The sequence below is a fragment of the Phocoena sinus genome, chromosome 9 (assembly GCF_008692025.1).
Source record: "Phocoena sinus isolate mPhoSin1 chromosome 9, mPhoSin1.pri, whole genome shotgun sequence".
NCBI lineage: Eukaryota > Metazoa > Chordata > Mammalia > Artiodactyla > Phocoenidae > Phocoena > Phocoena sinus.
Genome location: NC_045771.1, coordinates 98,279,441 through 98,303,578, shown reverse-complemented (window position 1 = coordinate 98,303,578; position 24,138 = coordinate 98,279,441). Strand labels below are relative to the sequence as shown.

At 50.6% G+C, this 24,138-nt stretch overlaps 1 protein-coding gene across 1 annotated transcript; it reads left to right on the top strand.

Annotated features, from left to right (window-relative positions):
- The first annotated feature begins 1,521 nt into the window (after positions 1-1,521).
- Positions 1,522-6,020, top strand: LOC116759177 (coiled-coil domain-containing protein 201-like). Its single transcript, XM_032642586.1, has 3 exons — positions 1,522-1,527; positions 2,633-3,115; positions 5,934-6,020. Exons 1-3 carry the CDS (start codon positions 1,522-1,524, stop codon positions 6,018-6,020), a joined length of 576 nt encoding a protein of 191 aa, XP_032498477.1.
- The last annotated feature ends 18,118 nt before the right edge of the window (positions 6,021-24,138 follow it).

Below are 24,138 nucleotides of genomic sequence, written 5' to 3'. Positions count from 1 at the left end.
ATTTTTTATCTGTAAGCTTTGTATATATATTTGTAAGACAATACTAAATCATTTTTTCTGTAATACTAAAACATTTTTTCAATATGTTACAATATCGCTTTATTAAAAAACATCAAACTTCCAAAATTGAATTATTGGCTCTTTATTCACTTTCATAAATGGGTTAGTTAAAAGTAGCTCCTGTTAATAAGAGTATCTTCGCTAGGGCTTCCCTGGTGGCGCAGTGGTTGAGAGTCTGCCTGCCGATGCAGGGGACACGGGTTTGTGCCCCGGTCCGGGAAGATCCCACATGCCGCGGAGCGGCTAGGCCCGTGAGCCGTGGCCGCTGAGCCTGCGTGTCCGGAGCCTGTGCTCCGCAACGGGAGAGGCCACAGCAGTGAGAGGCCCGCGTACCGGAAAAAAAAAAAAAAAAAAAAAAAAAAAAAGAATATCTTCGCTTGAAGTTTCTTTTTTGTAAAAGCCCAGCCTTCCCCCTCACCCCACGTCTTTATTCTGAGATCTCAGTCCCTGTTTGAAGTAGGAAGACTTAGTCTCTTTGGACAAGTGCTGATTATCTTCCAAGGGGTTTGGTTCATTTATTTTTCTCCTCGATCTAGCAGAGGCTAAAAAAAAAAAAAAGTGAATTATCCTTACTACTTTATTTCTGTTTCTCCTTATTTCTCCTTGGATTTTGCTCTATGAGTGCAGATGCTATACTGTCTGGTGCAAAGATAATTATAACAGAAAAGCATTTTGGCTTTTATTTTTTATTACACTGTACTTTTGTGGTCTTAATGTATTTTGCCATGAATTCAGCCTTTTCCAATGTAAATAGTGAAGTCGCTGAATTTTTTAACTTGTTCTTCTCTGATTGTCTTTGCCATCATTCTACTTCAAAACTTTCTGAACACCTCATCTTCAGTGTGTATTGCTGTATACAGCGTGGAGTTGGATTTTCTTTCTAATCCAATCTGAGAGTCTTTTAATAGGTGAGTTTTTTCTCTTTGCATTTGATGTGGCAGCTGTTTGAACTTGACTTCACCAAACAAGATAAGTAGATGATAAGTAAATGAAAAGATGTTCAATGTCATTGGACATTACAGAAATTCAAATGAAAACTACTATGCAAATGAGATACCACTACTCACCTATTAGAAAACTGAAATTTAAAAAAAAATGTTTAGGGGCTTCCCTGGTGGTGCAGTGGTTGAGAATCTGCCTGCCGATGCAGGGGACACAGGTTTGATCCCTGGTCTGGGAAGAGCCCACATGCCGCGGAGCCACTAAGCCCATGCGCCAAAACTACTGAGCCTGCGCTCTAGAGCCCACGAGCCACGACTACTGAGCCCACGTGCCACAACTACCGAAGCCCGCACGCCTAGAGCCCGTGCTCCGCAACAAGAGAAGCCACGACAATGAGAAGCTCGCGCACCGCAACTAGAGAAAGCCCGCACGCAGCAATGAAGACCCAACTCAGCCAAAAATAAATAAATAAAATAAGTAAATTTATGATTAAAAAAAAATTTAAACTGACAGTACCAAATGCCGGTGAGGGTGTGGAAGAAACAGAACTCTCCCTCGCTGCTGGTGGGATGGAAGGGATGGAAGAATGGCATAGCCACTTTGGAAGACAGTTTGGTAGTTTCTGATACCAACTCATTCTCTGGAGTAAATCTTATCTTTCAGGTTTATTTAGAGTTACGTTAATCCATTCTAAGCGTTTTTGCTAAAGGAAACAATGTTCAAAAGGACCCCAAGGGCTACACAGAAGACGCCATGTAAATGATCATGATCAGTTCATCCTCCCAGGAGGAGGGGGCACTTCCTCCCTGCCTTCTGGCGGAGCTCAAGGCACCTTGGTGCATGAAGCCAGACCTCCACAGACGTGGGCGTCAACAGCTCTGATCCGCAGCTCGTCTCTCCTGCTTACCTGCTTCTGGTCACTCACCCCACCCCACCTTGATGCAGATCACACCCACCTCACAAGAATACTGTGAGAAATCCAGGAGAACAGATTTTGAACGTTGCAGCACACTCCATGGAATAAATGTGTCCATGGGAAGCCCTCCCTAGACTGTATTTTCAGCACCTCTAATGGTTTAATCGAGGATTTATTTTGGAAGAAGAAAAAAGGTGGCCACGAGGGACTCGCTGCTGTCTGTCACGGGGTTTGGCACCGGGATATTATCAAGCTTTTCAAAAGCATCGCACCTCACCCCACTCTCGGCATCTACACCTGCACAACACAATTCCACTTACGTACCAAAAACCGGAGCTTTGTTTTTTCATGTTGAGTTTCAATGTTGAGATGATTTCATTGACATTTCAAACTTTTTTTTTTCTGAAAAAATAGTACCTGAAAGTCATCTGTTTTTTCAGTCCTATCCTTAAAAACCATCTTTCTGACGGACGCTTAAAATTTTCACCAAAAAAAGACAAAACTATTGAAAAGGCAGGCACAGCATGAGTGTGGTCTTGTCCTGTGATGGGTTTCATCTTGGTGCTGGAAGCTTCCCTCTCTGGGGCAGAACTGGAGTGTCTGCCTCATGGTGGTTGTACCTCAGGAATGTGCCCGGTGGGGCTTGGTGCCGGGCCCAAGGCTCCACTTGCTGTGACCTTCTTGGATACTGACCTCTGTGCTTTGTTTTGGCAGCTTCCTGAGTTGAGCTCCTCTGAGGATGAGAGATTTTCTTCCGTGACCAGACGGACGTCCCTGACAAGGGTCCTAAAGCACAGCACCCCAGAGGGAGCTGCCCCCAGCTGGCACTCAGGGCTACTGGTCGATGTCCCCTCATGCCAGGAAGGGGGCTCCGCAGGCGGGTACCCACTGCCTGTGCGCTCCCCCTGGGACCTCCCTTCGTCCCCGGGAGAGCTCAGCCCCAAGGCCCCCCTCAGAAAGAGGCGGCTTTCCACCATCCGGGCCTCTGAGGTGTCCAGCGGGCAGCCAGGATCCAACTCGGACCCCTTTGCGCTTGAGGAAGATCCACCCGTGCCAGCCTCGGTCACCCGGCGGCGGCGGCAGCAGCAGCAGCGCAGGTCCCCCCGAGCAAGGAGATCGCCACCAAACCCGGGATTGCCCGGGATCCCGAACACAGCCAGGAGGAGGCCACGGGACCCGAAGAGGCTGGCTGCTGCGGTAGGACCTGACCCCGACCCATCCCCTGGAGCTCTGGGTCCCTCCCCAAGGCCCCCTGGGAAGCATCCTGGTGGCAACTGAGAGACCAAACTCTGCCCTTTCCTCACTGATGGGCCCCTGGCCTGGGCATTGTGAGGTCACCAGGACTGGAGGAGATCGTCCAGCTCAGGGCCCTGCCTGTACCCCATCCTTCCCCCACTCTGAGGGGTCCCCGTGACCCCACGGGAAGGACCTTTGCTTGTGCCATGAAATATGTGCCTCCCACGGTTCCCATGTGCTCCCCAAACTCCTTAGCATAGCCTGCCTTCCCGTGCTGTAGGGATGAGACAGCACAGGGTGGGAGTCCCCAGAAAGCCCCTTGCTCTGTCCTCCTCTCAGCCACGAGCCCCTGCAGCCGCATCTGCTCCCCTGTTCTGGCCGACCTCGGGGTCCTGGTGGGTGGAGGGTCTCCTGGTCCCTTCCCGCTGTGAGCTCTGCTTCCCAGCCCCTCAGCTGGTCCTCTGGTGACCTCATGTTCTAGGAGCTTCTCGGGAAGGGGCACTGCTGTGGACACTGCTGCCTTGCCTTTCACACAAGATCCTTTGCCCATTTTTAAGTTGGGTTTGCTTTGGGGCTATTGAGTTATATAAATTCTTTATCTATTTTGGATATTAACCCCTTATCAGATATGATACGATTTGCAAATATTTTCTCCCATTTCATAGGTTGCTTTTCATTTTGTTGATGGTTTCCTTTGCTGAGCAGAAGCTTTTTAGTTTGTTTTTACTTTTATTGCCTTTGCTTTGGTGTCAAATAAAAAAATCATCACAAAGACCATTGTCAAGGAGCTTACCCCCATGTTTTCTTCTAGGACTTTTATGGCTTTAGGTCTGACATTCAAGTTTTTAAGCCGTTTTGAGTTGGTTTTTGTGTATGGTGTATGATAGTGTTCCAGTTTCATTGTTTCTGCATGTGGCTGTCTGGTTTTTCCAACACAATTTATTGAAGAGACTGTCCTTTCCTTATTGTACATTCTTGGCTCTTTTATCATAAATTGACCATATATACATGGGTTTATTTCTAGGCTCTCTATGCTGTTCCTTTGATCTATGTGTCTGTTTTTATGCCAATACCATACTGTTTTTATTACTATGGCTTTGTAATATAGTTTGAAATCAGGATGCATTATGCCCCCAGCTTTGTTCTTTCTCAAGATTGTTTTGGCTCTGTGGGGGCCTTTGTGGTTCCACATGAATTTTAAAATTGTTCATAAAAATTTTTTTGTAAAAAATGCCATTAGAATTTTGATAGAGATTGCACTGAATCTGTAGATGGCTTTGGGTAACATGGACACTTTAACAATATCAGTTCTTCCAGTCCATGAGCACAGAATATCTTTTCATTTATTTGTGTCATCTTCATTGCCTAGTGGTCTCTTTTCTCTTTCCTGTCTTATTTTTTCACCCTACTTCTTCAGAGTGTCGTTCGGTTCTACCTTCCAAGGTTATCTACTGCAGGACGACTTGACTTTCCAGGAGCTCCCTCATTCCCGTAAGTTCCTCTCATTGGCCTTCTGCCCCCTCTGCTTGGCTTCACTTGCCTTTCTGGGGCCGCTGCTCATGGAGTGAGTTTTTCTGATGCCACCCTCCACACCCTGCTGAGTCTCAGGACCGTGCCTGGTTGTAGTCAGGAGCAGGTAATTACCAGCAGATCAGAAGCTCTGTGTGCATTTCTGGGTGGGACCTGTCGACCGGGGGCTGCCCGGGGGCCTCGGCTGCCTCTCCATTGCAGGTCAGTTGCTTCCTCTCACTGGTCAGTATCCCCACAAGCTAATGTCCTTCTGCTAGGAGAAGCATGAGCCTGGCTGGAATATTCTGGAGCTGAAGAAGAGAAGGGGCCTGCAGGTCTCACTGTTTTTGGTGGGGGGAGATTGCCACAAACCCTACCTGCCCCCAGTTGAGCCTGGGTCCCCAGAAGCAGTGCAGCCCCTCCAGGCAGGCAGAGACCCTCTTCCTCAATCCCTGCGACAGACTCTGAGTCCTCCACAGCACCAGGCTCTCCCATTCCTCATTTTGCCCCTAGGGCTTGCCTCTATTTTTATACTTTCAGGGTATTTGGGGGACCCTGACCCACAGCGGGCCTGCCATTGGTGGCTGGCAGACCCCAGCCTTCTTTCCCTTCGCCTCCGCGATTGTCCTCTGAGATCCAGTCCCCACACCAAACACCACGGGATCTGGCTAAGCCACCTGAGCCCTGCCCCCCTCCACTTTCTATGTGCCTCTGCCTTGTTCAGCAACCTAAGTCATCCTGCTTCCATCTTCCCCACGCTGTCCTGGGGACCCTCTCCCTCCCTCCCCTGCCCTGGGCAGCTCTGGAAGAGCCCCTTGAAAACACAGCAGGAAAATGGCCCGTCTAGACAGCCTCACACAGACACTCACCTGCAGGTGCCAACCACCCCTCACGTTCCCCTAGGGACCATGCCTAGCTGGTCCCTCCTTGTTCCTGTCCCCTCCTCAGTGACCTCTCTGTGCCCTTGTCAGACCCAGATCCTGGGGTCCTAACCCCATCCACTCACATACCTGCCTGTCCCCACACTGGGATTCGGTCCTCTGGGAGGTTGCTAGCTCCGTCTTGGGGTCATGGTGCCCGGCATGCGGGGGCAGAGCCGTGGATGCTGGCGAGGCCAGCTCTCACTTGTGAGTCCTGGGTGGTGCCCGAAAGTCAACCCGTGTGAGGGTCTGCAGCCCTGGGTGGGCACCTGCTTTTCCAACACAGTTTGTCTCTAGCAAAGGTCAGTGCTCCTACAAGGTAGACCTCAGAGATGCCTTTCTTTTAACAGACAGAGCGGCTGAGGCAGTGGGAGATCCACCAGCTTCAGAGCATCGAGGAGGCCACCCAGCACGAACTCACCATCGAAGACGACTGAGCGCTCAGCCCCGGGACTGGGACGCAGCTGTGCTCAGGAGTTCCTGCTGTGGCCTGACTTACTCATCTGTCCATCCGACTGTCTGTCTGTCTGTCAACCCCACACCTTCCTCAGGACTTGCTCTGGGTCCAACCTTGACCTCCGTTGCACCTCTGGGTGGGTTGGGAGGAACTGGCTTATGATCTTGTTACTCAGATTCCAAATGTGGCTTTCAGAGGCGCCAACTGAGATGAGGGGATAGAGGAAGCAGGTACAGACAGGTGAGGTGGATGCCCCAGTGCCACCCTGGAGGTACCCGGAGATGAGATGTAACCCATCTACCCTGTCTTCTTCCCCAGCACGGCCAGGTGAGCCTGAGATGCTGGGATGACACAATGTAGGGAATAGGACCAAGTTTCACAGGTAAATACCAAGGAGCTAGGCAGCCCACCCAGCTGGAGAGGACAGGGTCTTAGACTGCCACTCCAGGAAAGGGCAAAACAGTGGCTCTCAACTGGAGGGCATTCTGAGACTTTGTGGTTGCTGGTTTGTTTAGGGTATTGGGGGACGGGGTGAGGAATTTAAACCCCTGCAGTTGTGCGGGGCTGTCTCCTGTCCCGTCCTTCTCTAGAACTGAGCTCTCTACCTCACTGCTTAGGATAAAGATCCCACGAAAGGGCTGGAGGTTTCTGTGACCCTCACACAGTAAGGAAAAAAAACGGGTGCCCAGGGTACTTCAGTCAGCATAGCCCGGCATCAACGTCCCAGGTCCAGGCATTTCTGAGACACGTCTGTTAGCGGACCCGTTGTGGTTATGAATGCAGAGCTAGATTTTCTCCTTGTAAATGCTTTCACACCACCCCTCCACTTTAAAAGTGGTTTTTTTCTTCCTTCTAAAAACCAAAACCGCTTACGTTTCCAGTGCCATTGTGTGCTGCCTCCGCAGCCCATCCTCCAGGCCAGCCATCCGTGACGTGGGTCTTCTCAGGGAGGCAAATAAAGCCTATTGCTAGAGCAGAGTCCAACCGGGCACCCTAAACAGAGCCTCAGGCTGGCCTGAAACGACAGGAGGTGGCAGATTCCAAGGGACGGCAAGGTTGAGGATGGTCTAAGAGAGAGGGAAGGGTCTTACTCTGGAGCTGCTGGGTGGGTGCTGGGCATTCCAGATCAGAAGGATGCTCCCTGGAAGAGGCTTCATTTGTGTGGAGGTTTTGAATAAAGAAGGAATGATCGGGATTCCTCACAGGGGATTAGATGCAGGCTGAGGGCTGCAATTATTGGGGTAGTTGCTTCAAATTTCCTCTGTTGATGTTCTTATACATGTTGGCAAGAACTTATTTACTGTGTAGTGTGTTTAAACATTTAAGTTTTACGAGCTACTCTCTCCTTTACAAGCTGACTATTCGACTTGTTCACTTTTCCTTTTTTATAACAATTACCAACGAGATCATAAAATAGTTCATACTTTTGTGTTACATTTGAACAATTAAGAAGCAGAAAAACTACCTATAATTGCAATAACATGGAGATTAAATACTTCAGTGTAATTCCTTCCCGTCTTTTCATTAAAAATAAACGATTTTCACGAGAACTGTTCCCCAAGTCTGTGTCTGATGCAGAGTAATTCAGACGTGTAACCAAGTGAATTCTATCTGTTTTCATCCTTTAAAAGAAATCTGATTGAGAATAAGTCTAGGGAGGAAGAAAAATAATGTAGGGACTTTGGGGAAGCTTGTTTCGAAAGACTGGGAATTATAGGGACTCAGTAAAAAGGTTTACCCCTGAGATAATTTCCTAGATATTTATGTTGAGTCTTGTTGACTGAAAAAAACGCACAACCTAAAAGCTGGGAATTTTTTTACTCAGTGGACTTACTGAGGACTTAAGCCTGGATACAGCCTCTTGGATCACTCAGAGGGATGGTTCTGAAGAGGTAAAGGAGGAGCCAGGATATATCACAGTTTTTGAAAAAAAAAAAAAAAAGGTCGTTGAACATCAAAAGAGTATTGCTAATTAAAGAAGCAGACATCTCAAGTTAAAGCGTGCTTTTCTATATGGGAAGATGCAAGAGGCTGGAGTCCTCGAAATCATTCCTTTTATGTGCACCTTAGCTATCCAGGGCCAGCATCCAGTTTTTCTCCATCCTGAATCCCCTCAGGGTGAACCATTGGAGCAGCAGCAGTGGCTGAGGGCTGCAACAGCCTTTGTTCACTGAAATGGCAGGGGACATCCTTTGTCCACATTCTCCTCTGTGTTAACAAAAGAGATTCTTGACTTCCCGGGTGGTCCAGTGCTTAAGACTCCACCCTCCCGATGCAGGGGGCGTGGGTTCCATCGCCGGTTGGGGAATTAAGACCTTGCGTGCCACATGGCGTGGCCACAAAAACAAAACAAAAACAAACAACCCCCAAAAACGAACCGAAAAACCAGATTCTTACATTCATACAATTGGAGTATATGTAAGTATCGTAGGCCCGCTAGTTAAAGTGTCTAAAGTGCAATTCTCGTGACTATCTCCCAAGTTAAACACAGGTGTTTGTGCACAAGTTCCATCCACTGGAGGGCGGTGACGGGAAGCAGAGGAACAAGGCTGTGCTGGCCAGTCTGCTGCCCGAGGGCCAGATCGTGCAAGTGGAGCGGAGTCCGTCTGACCCCCAGCACCCCACTGTATCCTCGGAGGAGGGCTGGCCTGGGAGAAGCTGGGAATGAACAGGAGGGGACATTCTCAGGTCGAGGCACTCAGGACAACGGGTACTGCCAGCTCAGGTGGGATGTACAATGAGAATCTGCAAGATTTCCAAATGAATGGTTGTCATTGGCAAAATGACAAATCTCTTAGCGGTAGCCCTTGGGAATCACACGAGTGATATCCATGTAGAGCCCAGCATGGGTGTGACTTATACCACCATTTGGAATGAAAATGATTTCCTTAACTCTTGTCATGGATACAAACCTGTATGTTTTGCAGAAAATGCAGTTTTAAAACCTACGAGGAAAGGAAATGCCTTCTTTTTCCTGCTGCGGTTTCTATTTCACTTAAAATGAGAAGATATTTCTAATCTTTATTTAAATACCACATTTTCCCCTAAAAGATCGTATCTATGCACAATGTGTGTAGTCCACACAGCAGGCGCAGCCCCCCTTGTCACTAAGCGTGGCTCAGAAAACTGCTGTGTGGAGACTGCGTTTGTTGTATGGACACGCCAGCCTTACGTGTTCCAATTTCCCCATTGCCGGTTGTTTGGTTTGTGTATTAGTGTATCTTAGCTTCTGTTGTGTTTTAGTTTTCTACTGCTGCATGACAAGTGACCACAGACTTAGCGGCTCAAAGCAATCCACCTCTTTTGCTTGGCTCTGGTGGCTCAGCTGGGCCTCTGCCTGGGATCTCTCCAGGTGACATCAAGGTAGACTCTCACCTGGAGCACCTGGGAGAGAATGCAAGAACCCAGTTCCCTGTGGTCGTGGGACTCAGGGCCCCTTTTCCTTGCTGGTTGTGGGCTGGGTGCTACTCTCAGATCCCAAAGGCCGCCCACATTTACATGGCCTACACCATCTTCAGCTGTCAACCGTACAACGGAACCTGTTCACGCTTCAAATCCCTCTGCCTTTCTTTTCTGTCACCAGCCAGAGAAATTTCCTTGCTTTCAAGGGCTTTTATGAGGTCCAGTGTGCCAGGTAACATATCCAATCCCACAGCTGTGGTTGGGGGGTGATATCTCATCCCTTCACAGATTTAGAGATACGGGGTCATGGACTCTTTGGGGATTAGTTTTAGCGTTCTGTCCACCAGTATGTTCCCAATTTTTCATCATTATAAATAACACTGTGATAATAGCCTTAGTACAAAATGCTTTGTGCCCATATCTACCAATCTTGTGATGTAGAATCCTGAAGTTATTTTACTGGATTTAAGGATGTAACTGAGACAACGTCTCATTTTAAGTTGAATAGAAACTACACCAGGAAAAAGAATATACTTTTTGTGGTCCCTGTTATGTGTTATCAAGTGAGGTACAAATTGCCAAGAGCAGTGCCCAAATGGGAGCTCACTGTGGCTTTCCTAGGGTTAAAAAACATTTACCAAACTGGGGCTTCCCTGGTGGTGCAGCGGTTGAGAGTCCGCCTGCCGATGCAGGGGACACGGGTTCGTGCCCCGGTCCGGGAGGATCCCACATGCCGCGGAGCGGCTGGGCCCACGAGCCATGGCCGCTGGGCCTGCGCGTCCGGAGCCTGTGCTCCGCAATGGGCGAGGCCACAACAGTGAGAGGCCCGTGTACCGCAAAAAAAAAAAAAAAAAAAAGACATATTATCCCAGCAGGATAGTCTGAGATGCAAGAAAGACTGGTGAAAAATAAAATGGGGAGTGTAAATTAAAATTTTAAACTATCAAAATAAAATACAGGCATACCTCATTTTATTACTCTCTTTATTGTGTTTCACAGGTAATGTGTTTTTCACAAGTTGAAGATTTGCGGCAACCCTGCATCGAAAGTCTATCGGTGGCATTTTTCCAACATTTGCTAATTTTATTTTAGTAATTCTCACAATATATCAAACCTTTTCATCATCACATTTGCTCTGGTACTTTGAGATCAATGATCTCTGTTACCATGACAACTCACTGAAGACTCAGATGATGGTTAGCATTTTTTAGCAATAAAGTATTTTTTAATTAAGGTGTTTTTTTTGAATGATATTTACTTGTTTTTTAACACCTTTATTGGAGTATAATTGCTTTACAATGGTGTGTTAGTTTCTGCTTTATAACAAAGGGAATTAGTTATACATATACATATGTTCCCATATCTCTTCCCTCTTGTGTCTCCCTCCCACCCTCCATATCCCACCCCTCTAGGTGGTCACAAAGCACCGAGCTGATCTCCCTGTACTATGCGGCTGCTTCCCACTAGCTATCTACCTTACGTTTGGTAGTGTATATATGTCCATGCCTCTCTCTCGCTTTGTCACAGCTCACCCTTCCCCCTCCTCATATCCTCAAGTCCGTTCTCTAGTAGGTCTGTGTCTTTATTCCTGTCTCGGGGTAAGACAGGAATATACATTGTTTTTAGACATGGCTTTGTACACTTAATAGACTGTAGTGTAAACATAACTCTTACATGCACTGGGAAACAAAAAATTCATGTGACTTTACTACAGTATTGGCTCAACTGTGGCGGTCTCGAACCAAACCTGAATATCTCTAATGTATGCCTATATTAGTATCTTTTTGTGAGATTTTAAAAAGCACAGGACTAAAATAATGGGTAAGAATAGCATGTAATCAGGGTAGGGCAATGATAGTGGTTCAAGTGTTGTTTATTATGAGTGGGGTATAATATAGTAATTAATACTGTGAATAACGAAATTTTCTTTTCCCTCTGACTGTCTTAATATTCACAATAAAGTGAATCAATAAAAGTGCAAGAAAGTGAATTAATAAAAAGAAAAAAACAGAAAAACAAGACAAAAAATTAGAAAGCAAGGTGGTTCAAGTTCAAATTTAGCATAACCAAAGTAAATGGGCTAAATTCCCTGGTTAGAAGAGAGATTCTCACATTGTAATTTTTTTTTTTTTTTTTTTTTTTTTTTTTGCAGTACGTGGGCCTCTCACTGTCGTGGCCTCTCCCGCTGCGGAGCACGGGCTCCGGACGCGCAGGCTCAGCAGCCATGGCTCACGGGCGCAGCCGCTCCGCGGCATGTGGGATCTTCCCGCACCGGGGCATGAACGTGAGTCCCCTGCATCGGCAGGCGGACTCTCAACCACTGCGCCACCAGGGAAGCCCCTCACATTGTACTTTTTAACCCAGTTATGTAATATTTGTTTTAACATCTTTATTGGAGTATAATTGCTTTACAGTGTTGTTAGTTTCTGCTGTATAACAAAGTGAATCAGCTATACATATACATATATCCCCATATCTCCTCCCTCTTGTGTCTCCCTCCCACCCTCCCTAGCCCACCCCTCTAGGTGGTCACAAAGCACCAGGCTGATCTCCCTGTGCTATGTGGCTGCTTCCCACTAGCTAGCTATTTTACATTTGGTAGTGTATATATGTCCATGCCACTCTCTCACTTCGTCCCAGCTTACCCTTCCCCCTCCGCATGTCCTCAAGTCCATTCTCTGCGTCTGCATCTTTATTTCTGTCCTACCTCTAGGTTCTTCAGAACCTTTTTTTTTTTTTTTAGATTCCATATATGTTAGCATACGGTATTTGTTTTTCTTTTTCTGACTTACTTACTCTGTATGACAGTCTCTAGGTCCATCCACCTCTCTACAAATAACTCAATTTCATTTTTTATGGCTGAGTAATATTCCATTGTATATATGTGCCACATCTTCTTTATCTGTAATATTTTTAAGATTGTTATGACCCTTGAGGAGGGTGGGAGTACTCATGGGGGGTGTAGGAGGAGCTCTGAAGGGCTAGGATTCTCTAACTGTTGACAGGCATGGTGAGTACAGGGTGATTTATGTACTGGACACTGAGAGTCTAGGTGTCTCCCTACAGTTTACGGATGCAGCCAGGCCCACAGTCCCAGGAGGAGATGGGGCACCTCCCCAAAGAGAGATGTTGAGGCACCCCATTAACAGCTCAGCCTGTCCCACAGGAAAAGAGCCCCATCCACAGATGCAGAGTTTTTAGATGATGGCAAATGTTCAATTCAAATAAGAAAGAGAGGGGACTTCCTTGGTGGTGCAGTGGTTAAGAATCTGCCTGCCAATGCAGGGGACACGGGTTCGAGCCCTGGTCCAGGAAGATCCCACATGCCACGGAGCAACAAAACCCCTGCGCCACAACTACTGAGCCTGCACTCTAGAGCCACAACTACTGAAGCCCGCATGCCTAGAGCCCATGCTCCGCAACAAGAGAAGCCACTGCAATGAGGAGCCCGCACACCGCAACTAGCGATAGCCCGCGTGCAGCAACAAAGACCCAACACAGCCAAAAATTTTTTAAAAGAATAAATAAAATAAAATAAATGTATAAATAAAAAATGAGAGAGACTGAAACACACAAAAATATAGGAAACAGGTTATGAAGGCAGAAGAAAACATCAGAGAACCTGAAGTATGTCTTAAGGGAATAGGGGTGAAATAATAGGATGCCATAGAGAGACATACCCAGCAAATTAAAGATGCCTCAGAAATGTAAAATCTAAGAAATAATTCCATAGCAGCATTGGAAGATAAAACTGAGGAACTCTCCCATACAGAGTTAGGATGTGACCCTGTGTCTCTTAGGGGTATAAATACTTTGGTTTCATCCGTGGTGTTTTTCCAGAGTCTCCTTGGATCCTTTGCCCAACCCTCAGGTCCCCTCGTTCCTGCCCCTTGGTAACCCTCAGTGATATCCCTTCCTTTGCTTCCCACTTGTCCCCAAAGTCCTTCCCATTTCTCCCAGACCCTCCCCGCCTCAGCACTGCTTATCTGACAGTCACACCAGCAGGAACTAGCACCGGCTGGGAGAGGTTCACTGCTGGCATCTGTGAACACCTGCCTGGGACATTCCTCCACCCTGGGCCCTGGGGATGCTGGGCAGGGATATGTCAGCCCAGGGAAACAGGAGTTGCTCAGGAAAAAAAAAAAAAAACAACTCACTTGTGTGTCCCTAAAGAGCACGGCCTGTTCAAAGGCATAAATGTAGGTTACAGTGTGGTGTGGGTGTGACGGGGGTAAATGGGTTAATGTATATGGGTGCTCAGAGCTCTCTTTCTCCTGCTGCGGCTGCCAGGGGTGCTTCTTCTCCACCACCTTCTCCTCCATCATCGTCATCATCATCATTCATGGGCCACTCAAGTTTTCTCTGCTCTGATCCTCATTTAACCCTAATGACTTCCCTAAAGACCTCATTTCCAAGTACAGCCACACTGGGGGTTAGGCTTCAACATATGAATTTTGGGGAGACACAATTCAGTCCATAGCAGACCTTATTTGGAATAAGGGTCTTCGCAGATATAATTAAGGTAAGGATCTGGAGATGAGATTATCTGCACTAAGGTGGGCCCTCAATCCAGTGACAGACAGTAAAGAAGACACAGATACAGAGGGAGAAGACCATGTGAAGACCAGAAATTGGAGTGATACGGCCACAAGCCCAGGACACCTGGGGCCACCAGAAGCTGGAAGAGGCATGGGACTGAGTCTCCCTCAAGCCCCAGAAGGAACCAACCCTGTGACACCTTGATCTCAAACTTCTAGCCTCCAGAACCGTAAGAGAAAAAATTTCTATTGTTATAAGTGCCCCCCAGTTTTTGGTAATTTGTTACAGGAGACTAACATGGCCACCTAAGTGGTCACCCTGTTTATTCATTGATTCATTTGATAAATTTCTATTGAGTAGATGAGTAAAAAGGACAGAATCCCTGCTCTCAGGAGTTTACCTTCCAGTGAGGGGTCAGGAAGCAGTACAGACAAAACCTGTACATCGTAGGCATATTTGGAGGTGATGACGGCCAGCGGAAAGCAAAGTGCAGCGAGTGGTGGGGAGGCTAGTTTTAACCACAGAAGAGAAGGGGCCCCTTGGGGAAGCTGACATTTGAGCAAAGACTTAGAGGAACGGGGAGTCCGGTGGGAGCCAGGGAGGCATGTCCCACAGAGGGAGCCCTTGATCCCAGTGGGGGAGCATGTCTGGCGCATCATTGGGCAACCAGGAGCCCTGCAGATGGAGGGGCCTCAACAGCAAAGTGCAAGGGCAGCCCAAGGAGAGCGTCTCGGCTCCTGGGCTCTAGACCCCCATTCATTTACGTGAGCTGGGGGCCCCGCACAGTTTGAGTCAAGGAGCCACGATCTGATTGGCATTTTAAGAGAACCACTGCGGCTGGCCTTTGAATAGACATGGGGAGCAGATTCCGTGACCAGAATGCTTAGTGAGCTCTGCCGTAACTCAGGAAAGGGGGGATAGGCTGGACAGGATGGGGCCAGCAAGGAGGTGACGTGAGATGTGGACGATCAATCGGGAAGATAGAGCCGACAGAATTCCTCATGGACAGGATTCCAAAACCCGGGGCGTCTCCAGTTTTCATCCGAACCACTCGGTCAAGCTCCTCTTCTGTTAGGCCCTGACCTTGACCTAACTTTGGCCTGCCAAGAGCCCAGTTTTAGCAAGGAATCCTGCTAAGTGGCTTATGGAGGAGCCCCCCCACCCCTGATGTCCAAGTCCGTGGCTTACCCTACAGCAAGCATCACCGTCCTGGATATCTGACCAAGCTCCCCTCAGTAACTCTTTATCCACTGAGCCCCTCACTCTGCCCGGTGGCCGAGAAGCCTCAGCTGTCTTTGCTGTATCCAGAGTGGAGTCCAATCTCTCTCCACTTTTGTACTAGCCTTGAATAAACTCCTCCCTGCCATTTTAACAAGTGGCCAGTGAATAATTTCTCTTCACCAGCAGCAACTCGGAGCTCGCAGCGTGGCCCTTACAGCTCAAGCACATCCAGGCTCACAGCCTCCAATACTAGGTGCCCCCCGCGTGCCCGCAGAGCACAGAACCCGTCAGACGTCTGGGCACTTCCAGAGCCCCAAGCCTGCACACCCCACCTCTCCTCCTGCCCCTTCTCCTGCGCCCGCCTCTGCCCACGGCTTCCCGGTGGTCCAGGCTCTCACCTGCAGATCTCAGCTCTCCATGGTGACCGTGTTCTTCTCCTGGCCACTCTTCACACCACTCACCGGCTCGTCCAGCAGGGAGCTTTGCTGGTCCAGGGCAGGGATACAACTTGACCTGCTCTCAAGGAGGGCCAGGGTGTTATCAGGGGCATCCACTGACATTCTCTGAGGATGCCTGAGATTCAGAATCTGCCACAGTTAGGGGCCACACTCCACTCAGGGCTGGGATGGATTTTTTTTCCTAAATCACAATGACAGACGTCACTCACTCCATGAAATTCTGTGCCCAGCAGCCCTGGGCTATGCTGTTTCACTGTGGCCTCTGCCTGGAGGTGGCCATTCCCACCTGCTCAAGTGGCCCAGGACCCCAGAGCCCCTCCACTCACTAGGTCTGCAGGGGTGCACATCTGGTCAATAGTGAGACTGAACCCCAACTTTCGCATTTCATTTCAGGCAGGCAAGATTTTTCCCTGTTCTTTTATAAAAGATTAAAAGAGCCGGAGGACACTCGTCAGAAAGAGACTAGTCAGGGGGAATTGCAAATAACACAAACTTATCTTCCCTGGATTCTCACGTTTAGGTGCGGAAATCAAAAAGAGCCTAGGGCTTCCCTGGTGGCGCAGGGGTTGAGAGTCCGCCTGCCGATGCAGGGGACGCGGGTTCGTGCCCCGGTCCGGGAAGATCCCACATGCCGCGGAGCGGCTGGACCCGTGAGCCATGGCCGCTGAGCCTGCGCGTCTGGAGCCTGTGCTCCGCAACGGGAGAGGCCGCGATAGTGAGAGGCCCGCGCACCACTATGAAGAGTGGTTTCCGCTCGCTGCAACGAGAGAAAGCCTTCGCACAGAAACGAAGACCCAACGCAGCCATAAATAAATAAATAAGGAGCCGAAGCGTGTCCATCCACTGCGCCCACCTGTCACGTCGGAGGAGCAGGGCCCACACCAGGGCCCCGAGGAAGGACGGGGTGACAGCATTTTAGAAAATTACAGAACATGTCCCAGGGTCTTTAAAACATCCACACAACCGTTTGTTTTTCAATTAAAATGGCCACGGAGTTTAGTCAAGCAATTTTTTTCCCTTTATTTTTGTTAAATAAGATTCCAGAAAGTATAGTGCAAACACTCAGTAGAAAAGTTGCAATTAAGAAATGTACATTCACATTTAACATTTCAGTCCATTCACTGTTTTTTTTTTTTTTCAAAATAAAAATAGGACAAATTATTCAATTACTTGTCTCAATTTAACAATCTTGGAAAAGACTGGTAGGTAGTCTACAGTGTTCAGTGGACGTAAAAATAGACCCGTATTGATTATACAAATCTATCATGAGAAGTTACCCAGTGATATTGAGTTGTTGTCCTTCTGGTACAGACGTCTCGTTTCCGCATCTAAAGAAGCATCCTCTGTGAGCTCTACTGGCAGGAGAACGTGTCACCCCGGGCCCACTCTGTGCTCCCTGGAGGGACAGAGGAGGGCCGAGGGGTTCACACAACCCTTCTCAGTGAGTAAAGAAAATCCAAGAGTGGGCTTTGGGTTTACCTTAAACGAGAGTGGAATCTGCTGCTAAGAGAGGGTGGTAATCGATACATAATCTCCGCTTGTGCAAGGTGGGGTGCAATCAGTGTGAACGAGAGGTTGTGGGGGGGAGTTCGGGCCGAGGGGGGACACTGCAGAAGGAGTGCAGGAGCTGCACGGGCTCAGGGTCCAGGATTTGCTGTGACGGGACGCTCTGCAGCCTGCCGGCAGACAACCCGTGGTGGCCTGGGCCTGCCCCTTTGCACATGCTGCGTGTTTCAGAATCCAAAAGTAAGTTTCACACCATTAGGAATTTCACGGCATGCGATGCTGAGTGCAAATGGCTCGCGCGGCCACACTTTCAACAGAGATGAAGACAAAACCGCGTGCCTCTCTGGGGCTGATGCCTGGGGAGTGCTGGCACCCCCGGCCTGTGCAAGAGGCCCTGGTGGCTTCCCCGGGATTCCCAGAATGTGGGAACAGTCCCCTGAGACATGTGCTTCGTGTCCGGGTCTGGGATCGCGTGCGGGCTGCTGGTGGGAGTCAAGAAACAAGTTCTGGATGCTGGTGGGCCCACTGCCCACTGCTCGCACCGCAGGGAGTGAGAGCGCCAGACACAGCTCTCTGTTTGGCTGCCCTGCACGCGTTCACCAAGCCCAAGAGGTGGACAGATCCCTCAGGGTTAGTCTAGGAATTGCTCTCTGCTTAAACGTCAGTTCTCAAGATACGACTGCCAGCTGTTCTGGAATCCAACCCATCTGAAGATGAGCTGCCAGGAACCACGGGAGCCAGAGCCTGGGAGAGGCGGGGACACCTGTGCAGGGTGGCTGCCAATCCTTCACCATCCGTCGTGGTCCCTGTCTCGCCTTCTGCGTATTCTCAGTGAAACCTGCTGTTGGGCGTCCTCTGATCCCCAGGAAGGAACACTGACCGCCTACACCACGCCATAGCGTGACAAGGACATTGGAGGACTCTGACCAGGAGCTGGGGACTGGGTTGGCTCCTTGTAAATGGAGAAGCGTGTGCAGTTTGGGGGCACCCGGGGGCCCCGGTTCTCCCCCTGGCTGATGTCAGAGAGGCCTTACAGAAAGAGACAGGACAACTGTCCTCACTGACGGAGAGTCTGTGTTTTCTAAGACACGATGGCACGTGGTGCTACAGGACATAGTTTTAGGATAGAAAGGATGACAAGACAAGGCAGGGATTCTTCAGGCCCAACACTGTTAAGTCTCTGCCAGGGATCAGCTGTTAAAGCAGAGGCAGGGCTTAGCGGAGAGACAGCCACTGTTTCACCGTCCCGACGTGAGGCCCAGGTGAGGACATCTCTGTGCCTGGGCACATCCAAGGGATGGGCTGTGGGGCAAACCCGCTGCCTGGGGGCCTGCTTGGCTGCTCAGACCCAGCCGGCCAGGCACCACCACTACTTATGTGTGTGCGTGAGCTAAGGGCTCCATCCAAACCAACACAACTTTGCCGATTTCAGTTAGTTAAGAGGTGCCGAATAGAATGGGAAACCAGGGGCTTGGAATGGACGGGAACAGGATGAATCCTGGTCCTGCCACACAGTGCTGTGTGACTTTGTCCAAGTCTGTAACCTCTCTGAGCCTCAGATTCCTCATCGACAACATGCGGAGCATAACCACGCCTCCCTCTGCAGAATGTTTGGAGGCAAGGGGGTGGGAGAAGCACAGGAAAGGTGTACTTGCCGAGCAAGATACGGGTCTCAGTCATGATCATTCCCTTAGTTTGTAGTCACACGAAAAGTCCACCTGAGGCGTAGTTTAACTATATAGGAGAGCGACCCAGCCTTTCCCAGTGTTTATTAGTGTAGAACACACTGAATCCGGGGAAGTGCAGGAATTTCACAAAGGAATGAAGAATTGTATCTACACGGATAGCCACCATCAAGGGCTGAAGAAACTGAGCTTGCTGTAATCACGGGAGACCAGGGGGCTGCCACTGGGGTCAGTTGTCTGATTCCCAAGGTGTTTTTCCAGCCAGTTGTGACCCACACCCCCGAAGACCACCTGTCTATTGTTTTCTCTTCCCACGGCACAGCCCAGAGACTGAAGCCAGGCCTGCAAGTGGCTCCCCAGGTAACTGGTGGGGGTGGGGGGGCGGGCTGTCGGCTCCTCCCTCTAGAATTCCTGCACCAAACACCCACCTGCAGCACTCCCCGCAGGTCTCAGTGTACACGGGAACCCCAAACACAACAGAAATAAAACGACCACACAAACAACAGAAAACGGGATCAGCTCAGTGCCCTGACATCCCTGGACTTTGTACTGATACTGTGGAGTGATTCCAGGAAGGAGGGGAGGGAGGAAGGAAGACTTTCTTATTCTCTAGTGGTTCTCTAGTACTTGTAGACGGAGGCCCGGGCACCACGTGGATGCCGGTGGGGGTCAAGGCTGCCTCTGTGTCTGGCCGAGAAGCTGCTGCCCCTGCCCCTGCCCTTACTCCTCCTTTTAAGGTCAGGATTTCTAGAGGAAATAGAGCTGGGTCGGGGCACTCAGGGGCGGTTTCCCCCGATGCCCTGGGGGGTAGCCATCTGTCTGTATCCCTAGTTCATTTGTTTCTTATATGAATCCATCCTAATCCTAGGAATAATTGATTTTAATTTTGCTTACGCCATGCCATGCAAACACAACACACACACACACACACACACACACAAACTTGGATTAAGCCTGGCCTCTGGCAGAAAAGTTATTTTTTATCTTAGTGAACAGATGTGTTATATTTTCAGGGAAATTAAGGAATACGAATGTCTGTTCCACTGCCGTAAAGTCAAGTTGTTTAGGGAGGTCTAGCCCCAAATGGGGCCCCTGAAATTGGGTTTGTTAATTTTACGAAATGGAGAATGGAGAAGACAGATTTCCTCATCCCACCACAGGACCTGTCTCCAGTACAGGTCTCCAGTTTGTGCACAGACAGGAGACAAAGAAAAACTCCCCGAATCCTTTCCAAAGCCTCCTGTGGCTTCTTGGAGGTGAGGGGTCCCCAGGAGCTCCCCTGTGTGCTGGCTGTCTGGGGTACACCCGCACGGCCCCTGACCCGAGACTGAAATCTAGGTCAGGTTCCGGCAGCTTGGTCCGTAGCTGGCTTAACTGGCCACCCTGCTGGCCATGCCTACCCCAGCCCTGGCCACTGGGGTGCCCACTGCATCCTACTCTCCCACCCACACTGTCTCCCAGGCACGGGGCCTGCCTGTGGCTCCTGGCTGTCAGTCCACACAGAATCAAGGATGTCCTCCCGCTTTGGGGGACCCGGGGCTGGGGGACAACTGCCTGGCAGCACTCCCGAGGTGGTCACCCACGCAGGCCTCGGACACCAGCCCCAAGCTCCTGAATCCATCCTGGGGAAACGCACAACTCCACTCCCCGCATGGCCCACTTGGCCAACCCTTGGGCACCCGGCCTGGCCTTCGCTCGTGACACATGTCATGAGACAATGGGCCCTGTGTCAGCAGAGTCCCTCAGGTAAAGCCCATCTCCTTGTCGTCTCCCAAACTCAGTGTGGAGGCCCGAGCCACCACGACTGGCCTCCCAACACCCAGGCGTGGGCCCCCAGTCCCACCTGCTGGCCTCTGGGCCTGGCAGCGCAGCCCCCAGCAGACCCTGAATCTGACTGAGACCCACCCCCAGCCTAAGGTCCTGCGAAGGCAGATGCAAACTCAGGACGCTGTATGAAGAAACGGCACGTCTTTCATCATACACTACAGAACCGGGAGTATTGACTGAAAACGGGAAACGGCTCGCACAGACTTCCAACTTCCAAAGCAAACTGCAGCTGTGGAGGGGGGATGTCCGGGCCCAGGGATACGATCGTGTCCTCCACCTGCCAGTCGGCCACAGCTCACCCCTCATTTACTTCACCAAAGCAAATATTATGAAACCAATTGCCTCTATGGAGTTTGGATTTGGGGGTCATTTTTGTTGTTGTTTTTCATTGAAGCCATTACAAAACCAAGGGCAAGTCAGTTTCCGGGGGGGGGGGGGGGCTAGTTATACACAACCAATAGGTCTGCACACTCGAGAATGACAAGTGTGACAGCAGGTCTGTGATACCCCGGTGAGAGAACTGCTGGATGCAGGGCACACGCGTGTGGACCTGCATTTCCCGTGCGGTGCACGCACACTTGGGCAGCGCTTGCCTGACGAGTCACGCATGGGTGTCCCGGGCAGGGCCTGCCACGTGGGGAGAGACCTGCAGGACCCCGAGACTCAGGGGATCACAGAACATGCTTTGCAGAAGGGCGGGCACACCCTGGAAATGAGACGGGTCCACTTGCCGGGGAGGAAACCTAGACACGGCTGACAGGCCAACCCAGCCCCTCCTTCCCAAGTGGCAGGTTAAAGTAGGGATTCAAATATTATATCTAGGTAGCTACTGGGACGATGGTGCAGTGTTCCTATGGGGGGAGACAAAGTGAGGTGTCCCCGAAGGCTGGCCAGATCCTGTCCGAGCCTGCACGTCAGCCCGGATTTGGGGGTGTCAGCCCCCCAACAGTGTGCTCTTCAATTTGGGGAAACTTGTACACATGGCTTGTCTCTGAATCACCAATCTGCTTTGGACCAGACCTGTCTGTACAGTTTAGAGTTATTGCTTCTAGTGACAGAAGGTATCGGAAGCCCTGACGGCTTTGGAGTCCGATAAACACGGCAGGCTCGGGGTGTCTGGGTCTGGGGGGCGTGGGGTCCACCCTGCAAGACACAGACCTTGGAGTGGACCAGCCCAGGGTCAGGGGCCGTGGGAGCGTTTGGCAGTTCGGGGCTGCGTTCTAATCTACCGAGGTCAGGCACAAGAGACATGCGAGGGTCTCGAAGGGACACGTGGATGGGGTCATTCCAAAGGGCAGCAGCAGCCTGGCCAAGCAGGGGCGATGCATTAGGAACCTCGCGCATCGGCTAAAGTGTGCTGTTCACACGGGGTGTCGGGCTTACCTTCATTTTGGTCAGAATGGAATAGGCAGACCGGTGCGCTATTTACAGAGCATCTTAAAAGAAATAATTTAGAGAGAATCCTACTTGGAAGGCCCTAACATTTGTACATGAATATTGTACAAGGTTAAAAATAAATAAGGCAATATCATACAGTCTTATCACAAATAAAAAGGAAGTCATTGACCAAACCCCAAGGAACATTATGGCTGAGCACGGCCCCTATGCCCACAGGAAGCAGGTAGGGTTTGGAACTGCTGATGATGAAGGAGGCTCTGCTCATCGAAGGGGAGACCTCGCCGTTTCAGAACAGCCGAGGCCCCGATGGCTTCCCGCGGCTGCGGTGACAGCTGGCCACGCGTTCCGTGGCTTTGCCAACACTCCTTGGGGGGGTGGGGGGGTGGTCCCGCAGCTCTGTGGACCTGAGGTCCCAGCACAGCGAGTCTGGGTTCTCAGCCCGGGGCTCAGGGTCCACCTCGCTCAGGGTGATGTGAATTCAGCGCCTGTAGCCGTGGGATTGACAACCCGCTTCCTCACTGGCTGATGGCTAGGGCGTCCTCGCCTTCGACCGGCTGCGGGGCCCGCATCTTTAAACAGCGACCTCGTGCTTCGAATCTTCCCGACTGCCCTGGCCTCCGTGTCCACTTCTAAGGGGCCACGTGGTCGCATTGGTCACACTGAGTTAACTCAGATGGCCCAGGATCCTCTCCTCAGCTGCTGCCCCAAGCCCTGAATTCCCTCTGCAAAGCCCCCTTTGCCATGCGACAGAGCATATTCGCAGGGTCAGGATCCCCTGTGCTGTCCACCCCCCTCCCGCCCTGCCCTGGGGTGGAAGCTCGGCCATGGGGAGCAGGTGGGCAGCAGGGCCCTGGCCAGGGTCTCAGCCCCGCAGCTGGACACAGGTGTGCATACCTGCACAGGCCGTGTGCTCAGAGGGCTCTGGAGATGACTCAGCTTGTGCTCTGTCTGTAAGGGGGGGAGGGGGAGGAAATTCAGCTCTCACCCAGGGCACATCTGAGGAAAGACTGTCCACCTGCCCGCCTCTGTCACTGGCCCGTCCACATGGGCTAAGTGGCCGGCCCTGTCAGCTACACCCACACAGCCACGAGTCATACACCCACAACGGAGGCAGCCCGGGGGACGCCACTAGCCACCCCCATGGGGCTCAGTTCAGAGTGAGCCCCTGTCCCAATTCTGAAAAGTCGGGACCCCCAAGGAGAGCGGTGTGGAATGGGACCCTCAGGCCTGCTGACTCTGCCGAGCAGGGCTCCCCTGCAACCCACAGAACCCTCCGGGCTGCTGTCGGAGCTTGGGTCTCTGCATGGCCATCCCCCTACTGACTTGCCTGCCCAGAAGGTTCCCTCCAGTTTCAAGCTGCCTCCTCCCTGCAGTCGAGAGCTGAGGTCTCCACGTCCAGCTATTTCTGGCCAGTCTCTTCCCACTGGCCCTCCCAGATCCCTGCCCACGCCCAGGAGCCCATCCCAGCATGGCCGCATTCTTATCTCCATGGCAACCGCAGAGATGCCTAGGTAGGAGATTCCCAGACTTGCACAGAATTACTTGCAGTCACTTTCCCTGCAAACCGGAGCAGGAACATCTGTACTGACAGCAATAAACTAACTCCAAATCTCCACGTCCAAGGGACTGGTTCCGCCCGAGAAACGCCTTCCATCCAGGAAGCGCTCTCATGGTTGTGAGGTCCACTTGTTTTCAAAATCAACAAAGCCTTGCACTGTTGTTCAGCGTACGGGAACCCAAGATGCCATGGCAGAAGAGGTAAGAAGTGACACCGACCACCTTCTCTCCTTTGAACAAACACAGTGACGTGGGCAGAAAAGGGAACGTCCAGGTTTTACAGGAGCCAATATGCTCAGCAGGGCAGGTGGAGAGCGCACAGGTGGAACAGGAACTATGCTGGTCACAGAGATGTGGCTGCAGGGTCCCCCAAGAATTCCAGAAGACCTGCCTCTGGCTCTTAACAAAAACCCAATCTTGAAGAAAGCCAGCGGCCACCACCATCCATGCAGTGGGACAGGGGCTTCTCAGTTCTTCCCAAACCGTCCACCGAAGGCCTGCCCAG

Bases quoted from the DNA above. Each gene is read 5' to 3' on its own strand.
- LOC116759177 (XM_032642586.1), top strand. The intron at 3,116-5,933 runs GTAGGACCTGAC...TTCTTTTAACAG, and splicing joins CGAAGAGGCTGGCTGCTGCG to ACAGAGCGGCTGAGGCAGTG.